We start from the raw sequence: 15,930 nt of genomic DNA, 5'->3' as shown, positions 1-15,930 counted from the left end.
CACCCCTCTTCCACCCCATCACACACACACACACACACACACTCACTCACTCACAGAGAAAGAGAGAGAGAGAGAGAGAAAGGGTCAATCCATTAAGTCCCGACAGCAGCTGATCCCTTCCTTTATGTTCCTCTCGTTTAAATGCATTCACTTCATTATCTGTAATGAGAATTTATCAAAGAGAGCCAACTCATATCAGAATGATTAATAGAGTTATTATGTCTTGCACAGTAACATGTAATCATCAATACAATGTAAAACCATTTCAGAAATTAAGTGTGTGCGTGTGTGTGTTATCATTGGTTCCACAAACTTCATCAAAGCATTAACTGTACTTTTCAGAAACAACATCCAGAAGAGGAAACACGTAATAAAAAACACCACCAGGCTCCTAAAACCAACATCTTTATCACACTGAATAATTGAATACATGTCAGTCACATGACTGCAAGGTCAGACACACTGAACTATACCTTTTTGTACGAGTCTTGACCTAGAATACACAAATGAATGCAGATTTCCTTATACACGACACCTGCCTGCCAGTGTGTCCCTAATGAAGTGACAGGGATTGGCAGCAAGTGTGTCTTTCCTTCATACAAGCAAGTTTAAAGCCAAGAGTTCAATATGTTAAGATAGAATTAATAAAATATGTCCCTCATTAGTTTTGCTTAACAACAAATGTGTCTCCAAGACAATCTCACATGTTTTCAGTTGCTTCAAAATCTGGTGAGTGTGGGAGGCAAAAGCACATGATTCACATCTTCACTGAACCAATCCATTCAAACCTCCTGCCAGTTTTAATGTGGAAAAGCCTGAAGTTGTTATGCTTCTTCACAAGGAGGGAGGAGGCTTGTTAAGTCTTATCTAACACTGTGTTTTGTTAAATGAACAAAAATGCAAATAAACAGTGAATGTGTCTGGGAACGTTTTATCTCCTAAAGTGGAAAATAACCTAAAGTAAATTTCGACTGCTGGTTTGTCACAAATCTTCCTCTAAAGAACAAAAACAAAAGAAAACTTAATTATTTTTGATAAAAGTGTGCAAATGCGCTGTTATTACTGAAGGGATTTACTGTAGGCAGAGGACAGTCTCCAAAAGGAGGGTTGTACAAGATTACACGTAAGTGTGTCTCTGTTTGTGTGTGTGTGTGTGAGGGAGAGAGAGAGAGAGAGAGAGAGAGAGAGAGAGAGACTCTCCAGGGAAGTGTCTCCTGTCATCACACCTTTTCTCTCTCTCTCTCTCTCTCTCTTCTCTCTCTCTCTCTCTCTCTCTCTCTCTCTCTCTCTCTCTCTCTCTCTCTCACACTCTCTCTCTTGCTCTCTCTCTCTCACACACACCCTGTCTCTCTCTCCTCTCTGTCTCTCTCTCTCTCTCTCACCTCCAGAGGTTTTCGTTTTGCTGGAAAGCAAAACAGGTGGACACATGAGTCATAGATGCCTCCCTCTGCTTGTGTGTGTGTGTGTGTGTATAATGTGTGTTTGGCTCAATGAAGCCTCCCCTGCAATAAAAAGTTGTCTTGCGGCTAAAAGAGAAACACCCTCTCTTCCTCCACTATGCTTTGTCCTGCAGTTCACCCTTAAATAATTCAGATCTTGCCCCTCCTCCACCGACACACACACACTCTCAAAACTCTTCCTCTCAGGACACTGCACGGACTTCCATTCAGTTGGACAGCGTTAACAACATGTTATCCCGAACAATAACCATAACCAGTTAGTGCCTAACCTTATGACCTAAGCACAATTTACACTTCCGCTCTAAACCTAACCAGTCCCAGACTACTGGTCCTGACAAGGTCAGTGTTTATGCCAGGAAAGATCACGAAGAGGCAACAAATACAAGTACACACACACACACACACACACACACACACACACACACACACACACACACACACACACACACACACACACACACACACACACACACACACACACACACACACACACACACACACACACACACACACACACACACACACACACACACACACACACACACACACACACACACACACACACACACACACACACACGGCCCAGGTTAGCCACCAGGGGGCGCTTCCTTTGGTTGCAAATAGAACTCTGTTTGAATGGAAGTCTATGTCATGACATGGTGCCATATACAGTCTATGCATGCAGGTATGCAACTTGTGTTATCGTTTAAATTATTAACTAATCTGATGACCATTTAATTCATGAAGTAATATTTTTTTGCAAATAAAACATAAGGGAAACTATATTCAGACAAGGAGACAAAAATGTATCCTCAATACTCCCATATATGTTATTTGTGTTGTCGTATAGTGATAAAAACAACCCAGTTACAATGTTAATATGAAGACGAATGTCTGCTCGTGAGGCGGCGACGTGAAATATCAAGCTGCAAAAACCTGCAATTGCAGCATTGTGACACACTTTTTCTTTCATTCTTTACATACGCCGTCTTTTTGTCTTTGGTTTTCTTTTTCTTTTTTTTTCCCCGAGTACATGTACACCTCCCTACATACAGACACGAAAACACAAACGCACACGCTGCAGCACTTGTCTATTCCCTAAGGTATTCCAGGCGACATTGTGGATTAAAATAGCTGACGACCCACATATTCCAGTTTAGCAGACATGGCACTGCTGGGCCAGACATCACAACTATTTGTCCGTACAAAGCAGCACAAATGGCCTGATTTAGAAATACTTGTGTAAAACGCAATTATGACAAATGTTGGAGAAGCCAAAACTCTAACATCAATTATGGATATGTGAAGACGTGGTTTTATTTTTCACTTCAAGCCACCGTGGTAGGAAAATCATTGGTGGTAATGACATAATGTGGATTCAGTTAGTGACTCAGACATTTACCTTTGCTGACCCCGCAGCTGCTTTACATATGTGTGTGTGTGTGTGAATATTTCAAACATATATTGTTGTGACGATATCAAAAAGAGGAGCTGTGAACATGTGAGGTCTATGTCGTCACTCTAAACACATACTGTACTTTAGCTCTGGTTTTGTTTCACACATTTTCCTTGGCTCCAGTTGAGGTAAATATGTCGACGCTTAATTGGTGTTTTAGATGTTGTGGTGATGAATGTGGTCGACTTTGTTGAATCTCCATTCTCTGTCTCTCCACCTCGTTCTCGCTCTCTCTCTTTTTTCCTGTCTCACCGACTTGTGAGGAAAAACAGGACAAATTCCCAAGGTCATCTTCCTCCACTGCATCTGACCCATTTACTGTGTCCTAGGCTGCACACACACACACACACACACACACATACACACCAATCATGCATACATAAATGCGTACACGAGCGCCTGACGCACTCTGTCATCAGCGTAACTCGGTCTCTTGTTCTGCCTGAGCACAGACATGGTGTGCACCTATACGCACAGACACGGTATTCAAGCTCAAATGCCCTGAAACATTGTGGCATCCCTGATGAAACCCAGCAGCAGGAGTTGCTTTCATTAAAAAAGACACTATAATACAACATCATCTTATTTCAGTAGGGAGGAGCCTCCTCTGCTTGAGTTCTTCAAACTGTACAGTACGTTCCTGAGGATTCTCCCATGTTGAGGAGACACGTGCTGACATTTTTATCTCCGTTTGAGACAAACTCTACAGAAGTAGAGAGCAGCCATAGCGTTAGAGAGGTTAGTGTGATATACGGTGTGTGTGTTCAATAATTTAGTGAGGCCCTTGAAGGATGCTATAAAATTTGAAACAGCCCTGGATCGGAAAAAAAGGTTTCCCATTTATGAGTACTGATGTGACTAAATATGCCAGGGCTCATGAAAGTTGTCATTTTAACTGCATCAGTTAATTGTCTACTATTCTTCACTATTCCTCGCATGAAATAAAAAAAAAACTGAAAATAAATAACATTTTCAAATAAATGAATGCTTTGTGTATTACATTATTGCAGGTTCAAACAATCATTTATTTCAGTGCAAAAAAACAAGACATGAAACGAGCTGTTTTCATATTAAGGGATACGGTGGTTGGAAGTTATTGCGATAACCTTTTAGAGTTAAAATTAACATTTGTGCCGCTGAAACACTTACATATTACTTATATAAAATATAATGTATAATTGCATACAATAGTCTACTACAGACTACGGAGTGAAAGCAGCTGCAATTGTGAGCCTGTTAGATCCTGAATGTTGTACTGCCAACTGTAGGCCTTGGCTAGCAAGAACACACACACACACACACAAACACACACACTTCCTTTGCCACTGTCAACATCCTCTTGCACACTATGAATGATGTCATTAGCAAAACACACACAATGGTGCGCGTGAGTGTTTCAGCAAAGCAGTAACCAAACTGAAGAGCCAGGAAGAGGCTCAGCTTTTGAAAGACGTCCACATGTCCACAACAACTTTGACGAATAAAGTTTGAATCACTGTCATTTTCCTATCCAAAGTTGCTGTTAAAGATATGTAAATAATAATAATAATAATAATGATAAAAAACTGCAGGCATTTCATTGTTGGTATTTTTTTGTTGTTCATGCTTCCTCCTGCAAACAAAAAAGAAAAGAGAGAAAACACCAAATCAGTGCCACCCTTTTTTCCAGTCTGGCAATAATAAAGATGAAGAAAAAGAAAGGAAAGAGGAAGCGATGCCCCACAATGTCATTGTTTACTTGGAAAATATGTTTCCATCAGCGTTTACTGCACCCTCTCTTTGCTGAAACATCAACTTAACCTCAGACCATAAGCAAAAAAAGTGAAAAATAACCCAGTGGTTGCTTGGTTGTCGTTGGGCTTTTTTAAAAAAAAAATTTATTCTGTTTTTAAATGTGCAAATTCAAAATAAGCATGAACAGAAGGATGTTAGGAGGAGACTGTTGGAGGGAGGGGGAGACAGACAGAAATACAGACATACAGACAGAGAGCTGGGACGGACGCCAGGTCACAGGGCTTTATCACTGAGCCAATCGGTCTGCAAACACTGGCTCAGCAGGATGTAGAGACACAAACACCATACAGCTCACCTGTGTGTGTGTGTGTGTGTGTGTGTGTGTGTGTGTGTTTGTGTGTGTGGCCAGCAGAGGTGGGAATCACATTGTCTCACAATACGATATAATACGCAATACATGGTCCACAATAGCAATAATATCACGATACAGCGTTTCTGTGACAATCAATATGTTGCAAGACAATCATACAGAGATACAACATGATATCTCTCTAACTGAAGAACACAAAACATGCGTGAAAAGTAAAAAGCGCAGGACAGAACAACGTGCAGCGCTGCTGCGAGGAGACACCAGGTGGCAAAGCCTGGTGAATGGAACTGGCAGGGACTGTTTATTTAAAAGCGCCTTTATTTGTTAATTAAAATATCAATATTTGCCATGGCGTAACGATTCTCGTATTGCACGAGGAAGGACGCCGATATGTTACCAAGTCGATATTAGAACAAAATGTGTATCCTGTAAACCTTAATTATATTATGATATCTGCTATATGCAGGTGTTGGTCTTAAACAACAGTTTATTCTGTATATTGGTCCTTACAGATCTTAATGCCTTCTTAAGTTATCGATGTTATGGTGCATGTTGACTAAACATCAGACAATTAATTTGAAGACAAAACTTTCCATCGGTCTAAGGCCAATCATTGGACAGATTAGGTGAAAAGATATTGCTTCTCCTCTTTTCTGAAAGCAAACAGATGAATATTTCAATGTTAGTCATGCAAGTGATATGCATTAGTAACCCCAAATGTTGCTTTGGGTGAAATCTGAAAGCTCCACAATGTTGTTCACAAGTGTCCAGAAGAACTAAGCATCCAAAACAAAGTTCATTATGACTGAGACTAATGCCTCTTTCCATTATTCATTAAGAATCTAGTATCAGCTACTGTAAATAAAAAAAACAACAATTCCCATAGGTTTGTGTTTTTACCACACACATGTAAATACAGGCAGAACTGAAACGAGCACTCTGACTTGTGTTTTCCAGTTTTTTTTAAGCTTTTTAAGCTTAATGTTAAGTGCAGATGACCGTCAGGTTTTCCATCTCAGCGCTGATTCTACAAAAATAAAGCCTACCCTCAGCCTACTGGAAAAAAAACAACAAAAAAACTGGTGTTCTTCCGCAGTACATGGAAAAACAATTAGCACCAGAATTATCTAAATGTATTTTTTCAAATCCATCCATGACTCTCTTAGGATGCACTACGTTATTAACGGAGAAGAATATTAGGCGTCTCCGGAGTCGCGGTGAGTTCGCTTGTCTCCTGCTTGCAGTCTACACAACTGTTAACTTCACCTCCTACACAGAGATTATTAATCAAGGCCCTTAATACTCATTACCTTACATGTCAGTTTGTTGCTTAGAACGATGTCATTATAAACAATATATGGAACACATAATGTACCATATGATCACTACAATGTAGTTGATTTTCCCAGTGTACGTGAAGCATGAAGAGATGAATGGGTAATCCTCCTCGTAAACTGTAGTAATCGTGCTTCATGGTGAATAGTGCTGGAGCACTGCCCTCCATAGAAAAGCACTCATCTTGAAAGATCAGGCCTATGGCTTTCACAGTATAAGCTCTCTCCATCACAAGTGCAGTTCATTTGTTCTGCTTTCCTGCCATGTTAGTCTGACTGCTCACTTTCTTATCTAATCTCCGTCGCCGTAGACTGACTGCCTTATTCACTTACTGAATTATGGGTTCTCGGGCATGTCTGCGTGTGTCTGCGTCTGACTCGAGTGATTTCAAATTATGGGTCAAAGACAATAACTGTGCGTTTGAGTCCATGATAAAAAATAGAAAAAGGATGAATACAGTGATTAGAATGGCTTATATTGAGGAGAGGGCTGGCACCAGTTTCCACACTTTAAAAAGTTTAGGTTTTTAAACTTATTATTCTTCCGTGTTTCTCATTTATGGTTAATAAATGCAAATGCAAATACCTCCTAAACACAAAAATGCTAAAATGGCACCACATAAAACCTAAATTTTAGACTTTCCATTCATCCCGTCTTTCTAAATGATATCGTTTTCTGGGTCAAAGGGGCCTGCAGTCAGTCACTACATGCAGTGGACAAACTGTGGCTCCCCCTGGACTGGTCACCGGTCAATCACAGGGCAGACTTACGTCTAAATACCCACGACAGTTCTGCTGATCGACCGGAGCTTAAGGGCTTCAGTTCTGACAGAAATTACAAGCAGCTGTGAGGTACAAAACCAGTTCCCTTCCTAAATGTCATTCCATAGTAGGTTATTTAGACAACAACGGTGAAGAGATTTCATTTTAGAGAAAAAGTGCCGTCACAGTCCAAGAGTCACCATGATTCACAAACTAGTTTTGAATTTAGTTTCTACTCGATGCAATTGAATGAACTGAAGTATAAACACAAATATGTTGTATTGCTGACATACAACTGGAGGAAAAATAGAATTAATTCAGTTTTATGTTGCTCTGTTTCCTCCTTATCTCTCCATTCCTTTGTTTCCTCTCTTCTCTTCCTATTTTTTCATCTGCTATGACTATGAGGAAGCAGCTGTGCTCCGCAGACAATTACATAACTGTGTGTGTGTGTGTGTGTGTGTGTGTGTGTGTGTGTGTGCGCGCGCACGCATGTCTGTGAGTGACACAGGATGAATGGAAAGACAGACAAAAGGAGGATGGAGTAAGAAAGGATGGGGGGGGAAAGGTCTCCCCTTTCCTGACTAACTTACACATGTGTTTGTTCATCTTCGCTCATTTGTTAGATCTTCTGGTTTTTCTGTTTTCGTTCGCTCTCATTCCTTCTTTCACTTGTTCCCTCACTGCCACACCACTGCCGTCCAGAGTTACTGGGTCGTGAAACATAAAAAACTGCAGCATGCATAGCAATTTATTATCTTGTCAAACTTCCCTGGGCTAGTGTCACGCGGTGGGGAGGGGGGAGCGAGAGAGAGAGGAACACAATGAGAAAAAAGAGAGAGAAAAAAAGTTGAAAACCCACTTTTCTAAATGCTCGATTCAGGGGGTTATTCACGTTACCAAAGGATCCATTATGATCACCATTGAAAGAGGAGGCGGGTATTGTTTAAAAAAAGAAAAGTAATCAAGAAAAGAAAGAAAAATGTTTTTCCATTCACCCATCCATTACAGAGGAGCTGCTCACCAGTCTATCACAGAGCCCTAAAAGCTTTTTGATCATTTGAGTTATTATATTTGTTTTAAGTCATCAATCGATGAATGAATGAATGAGACATTTACATTTTCTGGTGCATAAAAATGTGCCTGATATATAATTGTTAAGTCTACGGTGCGGTACTTGCTCTCAGCATGTGGAACTGTCGATGTGATATTGACAGTTCTTTTTAAATACAGGAGAACAGCGAGACTTGAAATGTCAGAGCTTTTTGCGATGGATATACAGACTTCAGCATTCAACAGCGGTTAACTGGATGATTTTATTCTGTGGAAAAATGGCAGCGATTGTTCAGATTGTCAGCTCGTCTTTTGTTGGAAACACGAAGGATTGGACAGAAATAGATGGAATGCTTGATTCTCCACTATTGCAATCAAGGGCTGCAGCAGATATAACACTGACAAAATGCCCTCTTGAGAAAAATGCAGGGCTGTATAGGTTGCAGAGCTGGCTGCTCCACCACAGAGCTGTAACAACACCACAGCAAATAAATCCATCAGCCGGAAAACAACTACAGACACACAGAGCATGTAAATTAAGAGGAGAGAAAAAGAGTTTGCCAGTTTAATCTCTGCTTAAATGTTCGCCTTAATCATCCTTCTCCTTCATCCTTTTTAACCAAAAACAATTTACATAGACTGACTTTTCCATGACTACAGTTTGAAATAAAGGGATAACATGTAATTGGAAAGCCTTCCTGGGTGGACTCCACTCCAGACACACTTACACCCATATAAAGCCTTTCAAATCACCATAAGCCTGTGAGGATGCAGCAATTATATGCACAACATGGGCTCATACTGTCAGAGGCAACGAGGCTAAAATGATATAGTCAGGTGAGAGAGAGAAGGAAGGAAGGAAGGAAGGAAGGAATGAGAGAGGGTGGGGGTGGGGGGCAAGGTTGCACATGTTAAGCCATGATGTAAAGAACTTGATAAAAGAAGCCTGTACCAGAAAAGACCAAAGACCAGGAGCATGATGTCAGGACAGAAAGGAAAATATATGTGTTTGTGTGTGTGTGTGTTTTTCTCTGTCAGTCTGACAGCAAACAGCCAATTACTGTCGAAAGTGGCGAGATGAGTCCTGCCAGACCATAGCTTTCCATTAGTGCATGCCAGCCTGTGTGTGTGTGTGTGTGTTTCTGTGTGTGTGTGTGTGTGTGAGAGAGAGAGAGAGAGAGAGAGAGAGAGTGATGAGTGAATGAGGGGAATGGAGGGAGACAGAAGACACAAGAGTGAGAAAAATATGACTGTGCCCACATGGTCTCAGTGTGAGTGAGTGTTTTTCTCTCTGCTCCCCGTGGCTGTCCCCACAAGTGCGTATACATTTACTAACACATCCTCCTGCGTCTCTGGCCACTTCCATTCACAGTAGGCCTTTATCACTGCAGACGTTTTGACACTTAGCAGGAAAAGCACAGGTGTCGCTGATAATCTTCACCATGGCTCAGTTCAGTCCACGCGTTATAAGTCAGGACAGTGTGACAGTGAACCAGCGTGCACTTCATTTGATTATTTACACCTGTCAAAATGTCTGCTGTGAAAGAGGACCTACTGTATATTAGCCTGTATCTACCTGAAATAACATAGCTGGAAAAATGTGATGGGATGCATCTACAAAGTATTTTACAAGAATATTGTCGCCTAATGAGAAAATATATTACTTTAATCTCAGATCTAATCTAATTAGAGAGACACTAATCAACACATACGTTAGACCAGGCTGTTACTGTTAACATGATACGTTACGTAGGTGAAATGAAACCTGTATGTAGCTCTGCTTGCAGCTTCCCTGGCCTTAAATATCTGTGCTAAAAATGGCTAAAAATGTCTTGGACTAGTCTATGAACTGGATATACAGCAATGTGTATTTTCATCATGGTTGCTGGTAGTAACCAATTAAAATGTGTTAAAATGTAATAGCACCCAGGCCAAAAATGTCTTCAGTTATTTCCAATTACTATTAATTGCTTCTAGTTGTTGCCAGGGTGACAACTGATGGGGAGCAAATACACAAAAACTCTCTCAGACTGCCCATGTGTCATGATAGCAACTCACATAAAACAGGTGCAATTATTCACTTGGGTCTTTTGTTGCAATGCCATATGAGAACTTACAGTGTCCTCATGTTTAATGAAAAACAACTCTCTGTGAGTAAAAGTGTGGATAAACTGAGTGGAGCTGTTTTCCAGTTCCACATTCCTGTCCACACACCAGCTTTAACATCTTTTCCAGCCTCTCTCACACAGGGGAAAAGGAGACGACACACCACAATCTAAAACTTAATGAAACCTCCCAATCAATACGCAATATGATCACAAAAGAAAAAAAAAACTGTTCTGTGTGGATTAAAAATGGGACAAGACAGTGTGGATTTGTGTCACTGAGACAGTCAGGGAGGTAGAAATGCAGTCTGGGTCTCATTCAAGACCTCAAGAATAAACATACACACAATATAACCCCTCTCTGCGAACACACAATGGACTGGCCCAATACTGTCCGAGTAGATTTGATTCCATGCAGGGAACAGAAGACTTTTAATAGCAAGTAAAAGTGAAACCACTCGGTCTGCAACACACACTCACAGTCACACAGTGTCTGAAGATTGCTCCCTAAGAACAGCTTCCATTAGTCAAGTTTAAAGCACAAACTGGAGACAAATTGTTTTAATCAATTCGTTCGAAATTCTGCTAGGAAATAAACACCAAAAAGTTTTGCATTAATAATAATCCAACACCAGGAAAACTGTACAGAAAAGAATCATTGTAATCTCACAAATTGACATACAAACAAAATGTTTGTTTCTAATTGTGATATAATGCTTATGAAAGAGTCTCATAGAGGTTACTGAATCTTCTATGGTTGGTGATAATGTATAATTCAGCAGGATTATCTGCAAACAAACAGTGGCAGATATAGATATATTATTTAAGAACATGCCACGTTCTATTAAGCATGTGTCCATCTTCCATGTGGCTGTGTGTGTGTGTGTGTGTGTGTGTGTGTGTGTGTGTGTTTCTTCATGGAGACCACAACCTGGTCTTAAGGAGGCAGAACCTAATTTCTGAGGATTAGAATTGTGATGAGGTTAATGTTAGATATTAACTGGTTATGGATATGGTTATATGGATATGGATGTTTGTTTAGGTTGTTCAAATGAATGACAGTCAATGCAGTGTCCTCAGAAGAATAGCTGCACAGACCTGTGTGTGTGTGTGTGTGTGTGTGTGTGTGTGTGTGTGTGTCAGACCAGCCACATACAGACACCATCACGATCCAGGATCCAAATACTCACATCCTACATCATCAAAAATCACTGCCAGTAAAATAAACTGATAAACATAAATTCAACTTCATTCATTCAAATCTTCATGGGAAACACTATTTTATCGTGTTTAACTTTCAGTTTTAACGCCAGGGTTGAATAAGCACGAAATAAAGGCAATGTGGAGCCTCATATTGATTCACGTGGAAAGTCATATTTCAAGAAGAACTATAATAAAGCAGCGTTTTTAAAAATGTCACTATGAGCGTTAAGAGGTTGATTGATTGTCTCTGGTGATTGGGGAAATGGTCCTGGGTTTTTTTTTTCACAGTTTCACGCTTCTGTTTTTAGATTCATAATTAAAAAAAATGTTTTAAACACGTTTTAAGAAGCAGTTGTTTCAATTGCTTTTTAGGAACCCTTTATCTAAAAATCTTCTTTACGCATTTAAAATGCGTTTAGTCCATTAGTGCCATTAGAGCGAAATGCTGTGTCTGTATCCTCCTTCTCTCCCTCCCTCCCTCCCTCTCTCTCTCTCTCTCTCTCTCCCTCTGTGTGTGTGTGTGTGTCTTTTCTCCTGTCAGCGGACCTCGCCGTGCTCCATGTGAGCGAGAGGGGAAAAAAAAAAAACGCAACTGCACGGGGCTGCTGCGCGGAGCCTCCACTCATGCAAAACAAAAACACACCCAAAAAACAAAAGCATCCAACATGAGCAAACATCACCCAGCTCACACATGTCCTCTCGCCACAGTTTCTACAACCCTCTATTTCCCCGCAAAAACAAGAGAAAACGCATCATCGCTGACCTGCTGCCAGTTCTCCTCCAGGGAAGGCATCGCGGAGAAATAACCAGTGTCATGGACGAGTTGGAGTTCCTGGAAAATACTGTAATTCGCCAACACATCCATGTTTGATGCAGAAAAGGAAAAGTCAGTAAAAGAAGTCCAGAATCCAAACGACAAACACGCACTTGTTCTTCCTTCTTCTCAGACTTGTCTAATTAAAAAAACAAAAGCTGGGAAAAGCCCAGCTGGTGCAGAGGAGCGCACCTGAGCACTTTAATTTAAAAGAGGGGGGAAAAAAGGAGCTTACAGGAAGGAAAGAGTTGATTATTTTTGTTTTGTCAGTGCTCTTCCCTCTCCTCTCTGCTCCTCACTGTCACGCTTCTCTCCTCACTCCGCGCTCTGGGCTGCCAGGTCTATTTCCGCATTGCCAGATTGCCAATCGGTCTCCGTACGAGCTGCCAGGTTGCCAGGTTTGCTCCTCCAGCAGCAGACTGGACCCCGCTGCAATCCAGGCGACCGGCGCGAGAGGGGAGGGAAGAAGGGGAGGAGCTACCTGTCAGTCAATTTCGTGCGTGACCTAATAAGGTAAATAGGGTTGATGATGTCACTGGGATCCAATTAGGGAGGCGTTGTGACAGAGAAAGTGGGTGGAGCCTTCAGGGACATAGGCGTGCTATTGGCTGCAGGAGGCTGTCAGTCCGGCCCATAGATGGCAGAGAGGGGTGAGTTATTTTTAGAGGCCTATATAAAAGCAGCAGCATTCCTCCTTCACTCAGTCTAAGATGCACGGGCAGAGAGGACGGACTCAGCGAGCTGCTGCCGCCGTCACCGCTTCCACGGCTGCTGCCAGGAAGCGACAAAAAGGGACATAAACTATCATCACAAAGAATCATCCAAACATCACAAGCAGCTGATGTTGGAGAGGAGTTGAGCTGCTGCGTTCATGTTTTTTTTTGTTTTTTGTTTTTTTTTCTGACATGTGACAGCTTCACAGCAGAGACTCCTCCATGTGGTTTCCATGTGGTGATGAGTGCACAGAGAAGAGAAGAGCTCCATACACCCACCTGTTCACTTTAGGAGCATTTATCCCTCTTTTCCACATAAATGTTTTACTGACACATGTTAAATAAACATCTTCCAGACTTGTACTCACACTCACCAAATGTCACTGACTTAAATGAATACTAACAGAGGAAGGTTTTACTTTTACTGCAGTACACGTAAGTAAATGTACTTAAGTTAAGTCACACCACTGCTAACCACACTGCACTATTTACATCCATGTTTCCCCTAACTTTTTATATCAACTATTGTGTCACAATATTAATTGTGACACAATAGTGCATAATAAAGTGTTTCTGATTATCTTCATTGCCATTTCTATATCACTTTCTTCATTTTGAATAGGTAACCCAACAAATACTCAGAAAAAATTAAATGTCATAAATGTATTCTATGTATTTTTTAAATAAACAACATATAAACCTTTTAAAAACGTTTCAAATGTATGACTGATCACTGATTTAGATAATATGATGAACTTTGCTGTTGAATAGTCAAGTAATAATAGAAGATGTTAACACTGCGGCCACTTTAAAACTTGCAAATAGCTTCTTTTTTGTTAAGGATTCTGTGCTTATTTATTTATTTATTTATTTATTTATTTAACAACCAATCTGTTAAAAAGTTGGAACACACAAACTTGATACTTTGTTCACTGCCAGGATGCAATACAACACAATAAGACATTCATGTGGTTGACAAATGCTGGTCGTAGAAGTTTATTTATGTGGCACATTTCGTACGACAGGTGCAAACTCAATGTGCTTCCAGACAAAACACAACATGGGCAAACACACAAAAAAGTCACTGGTAAAAGTACAAAAGTGCGTATGTTGCCAAAAACAAAGAAAGCAGCACAGTTTGAGGTTTTCTCATTCACTTCATGTGTCAAAACCTTACACAGTTAGGTATCTCTGCAGCACTGAGGGTTCATTCATCACTGGCGATATTGACTGCCAATTCAGTGTGTCATTTCTGGGTGATTGTAACTTGTGTCACTTTATGTATACATATATACATATATAAATACATATATATACTGTACATATACAAAATACTGGCTATAGTTGCCTGTCACCTCCATTGCAGACACCACTCTTTGTCCAGTGTCTAACTTATTGGTATCTAAGTTAAGGCTTCATACCATGAAACTTCAATGTTTGGAATGTGTTAAAATGTGGACCAGAATCTACAGCAACTCACCATGACGTCACCCAATTGTTTTATGAGCTGCAGCTGAAGGTTTTAGTAGTTTTCTAGTAGTCAGAGGAGTGACTGATCCACTGCATATCTACACCTGTGAACATGCTGGATACAGTTCATGTCCCAATACCTGGATTTTTGTCTATTTGAATCTGTATGGAACTACCATTTTCAAAATGGGGATCATTTGGGATTGAGAAGGACCTGTAACTTGTAAATGAGATGATAAACGTCTCATTCAGATAGTACATAAAGTAACCTGTAGGCCCATTTTCTGTTAGACAACCAGTGGAGTTTCATTCAAAATTTCAAAGAAATACAGGTTCACTTTCCAGGGCAGACTACATCAGTGTAACATCCACAGTAATACTTTGCTTCAGGTTTCTTTTCTGCCAGTGGAATGTCTTTGTTTCAGAAACAATAGTTGTTTCATCAGGTTGAAAGAATATTTAAAATGGAAACTGCAGTACTCTAGATTATAAATGTAATCTTATTTGGTGCTGAAGATGTATAGTGTCTTATTTTTATTAACGCTATAAATTATAAATGACAGGATTAATTGTTGCTGTTATGACTGTTTATTGGTCACTGATATACTGTACGGTGTATTATCAGTGACTTATTAAATCTTTTATTTAATCATTAATTTTTCTCTTTACGACCTCATTCAGATTGTACAGCCTCTTTTCCGCGACGCTCCCAAGCACATAACACATAACATAAACGTGTACGGTTTTAAGTGATCCATTTGATGTGACCATAGGATCGCTGAGTTTTTTTTTTTATTTACCACTTACATGAGTGAGTGAAGCTGATGGGCAGACAGATAGCATGGCTCCTCTGGGTTGTTATAGAGATCATAAACCCTTTTAAAGGATCAGATGGCTCAAATAATTTCCAGCAGCAGGCTCTCAAAATGTTTGACGGCTGCTGGGTTGTACTAACTGGATTGGTAGATTGGGTCTAACACACACACACACACATACGCACAAACACACACAATATTCTTGTTAAGAAACTACATTGACCCCCATGGGCAACATAACACAATCTTATCCCTACATTAGCTATAACCAAACCTAACTACTAATATTCAACCTAACCCGTTAACAAAGCTCTGGTCCACATATCGACGACTGGTCTTTACAAGGTCAGTGCTTATTCTAAACCAGAGGTAACGCAATCGTCTCACAATCGCTAGCTTTCAGCAGCGTTGTCACTTAATACACTAGACTCCTCTGTTAAATATTGAGATTTTAGACATTTCCGTGCAAAATGTTAGAGATCAACACATGTTTTCAGGATTTATAAGTAATTTTAACTGATCTACAGTTCAGCATTGTTGGCTTTGATTCTTGTGCTCATGACTCTTCCAGTGACGACACTCTCTGACCAATCAGTGGCCGACGTCACATTTTAGTACCAGCTCAGCTACTAAAAATGTAC

The 15,930-nt window shown here is 40.3% G+C and overlaps 1 protein-coding gene across 1 annotated transcript in view; it reads right to left on the bottom strand.

Annotated features, from left to right (window-relative positions):
• The window catches only part of klf7b (Kruppel-like factor 7b), a 59,006-nt gene extending 46,464 nt beyond the window's left edge, over nt 1-12,542 (bottom strand). Inside the window, exon 1 of the mRNA XM_044017364.1 lies at nt 12,241-12,542. Coding sequence (XP_043873299.1) covers nt 12,241-12,342 — 102 coding nt within the window. The 5' untranslated portion in view covers nt 12,343-12,542. The remainder of the gene's footprint in view (nt 1-12,240) is intronic.
• Between the last annotated feature and the right edge of the window lie 3,388 nt (nt 12,543-15,930).

This window comes from Solea senegalensis, linkage group LG2 (assembly GCF_019176455.1).
Source record: "Solea senegalensis isolate Sse05_10M linkage group LG2, IFAPA_SoseM_1, whole genome shotgun sequence".
Lineage (NCBI taxonomy): Eukaryota > Metazoa > Chordata > Actinopteri > Pleuronectiformes > Soleidae > Solea > Solea senegalensis.
This window is presented reverse-complemented; position numbering and strand designations above follow the sequence as displayed.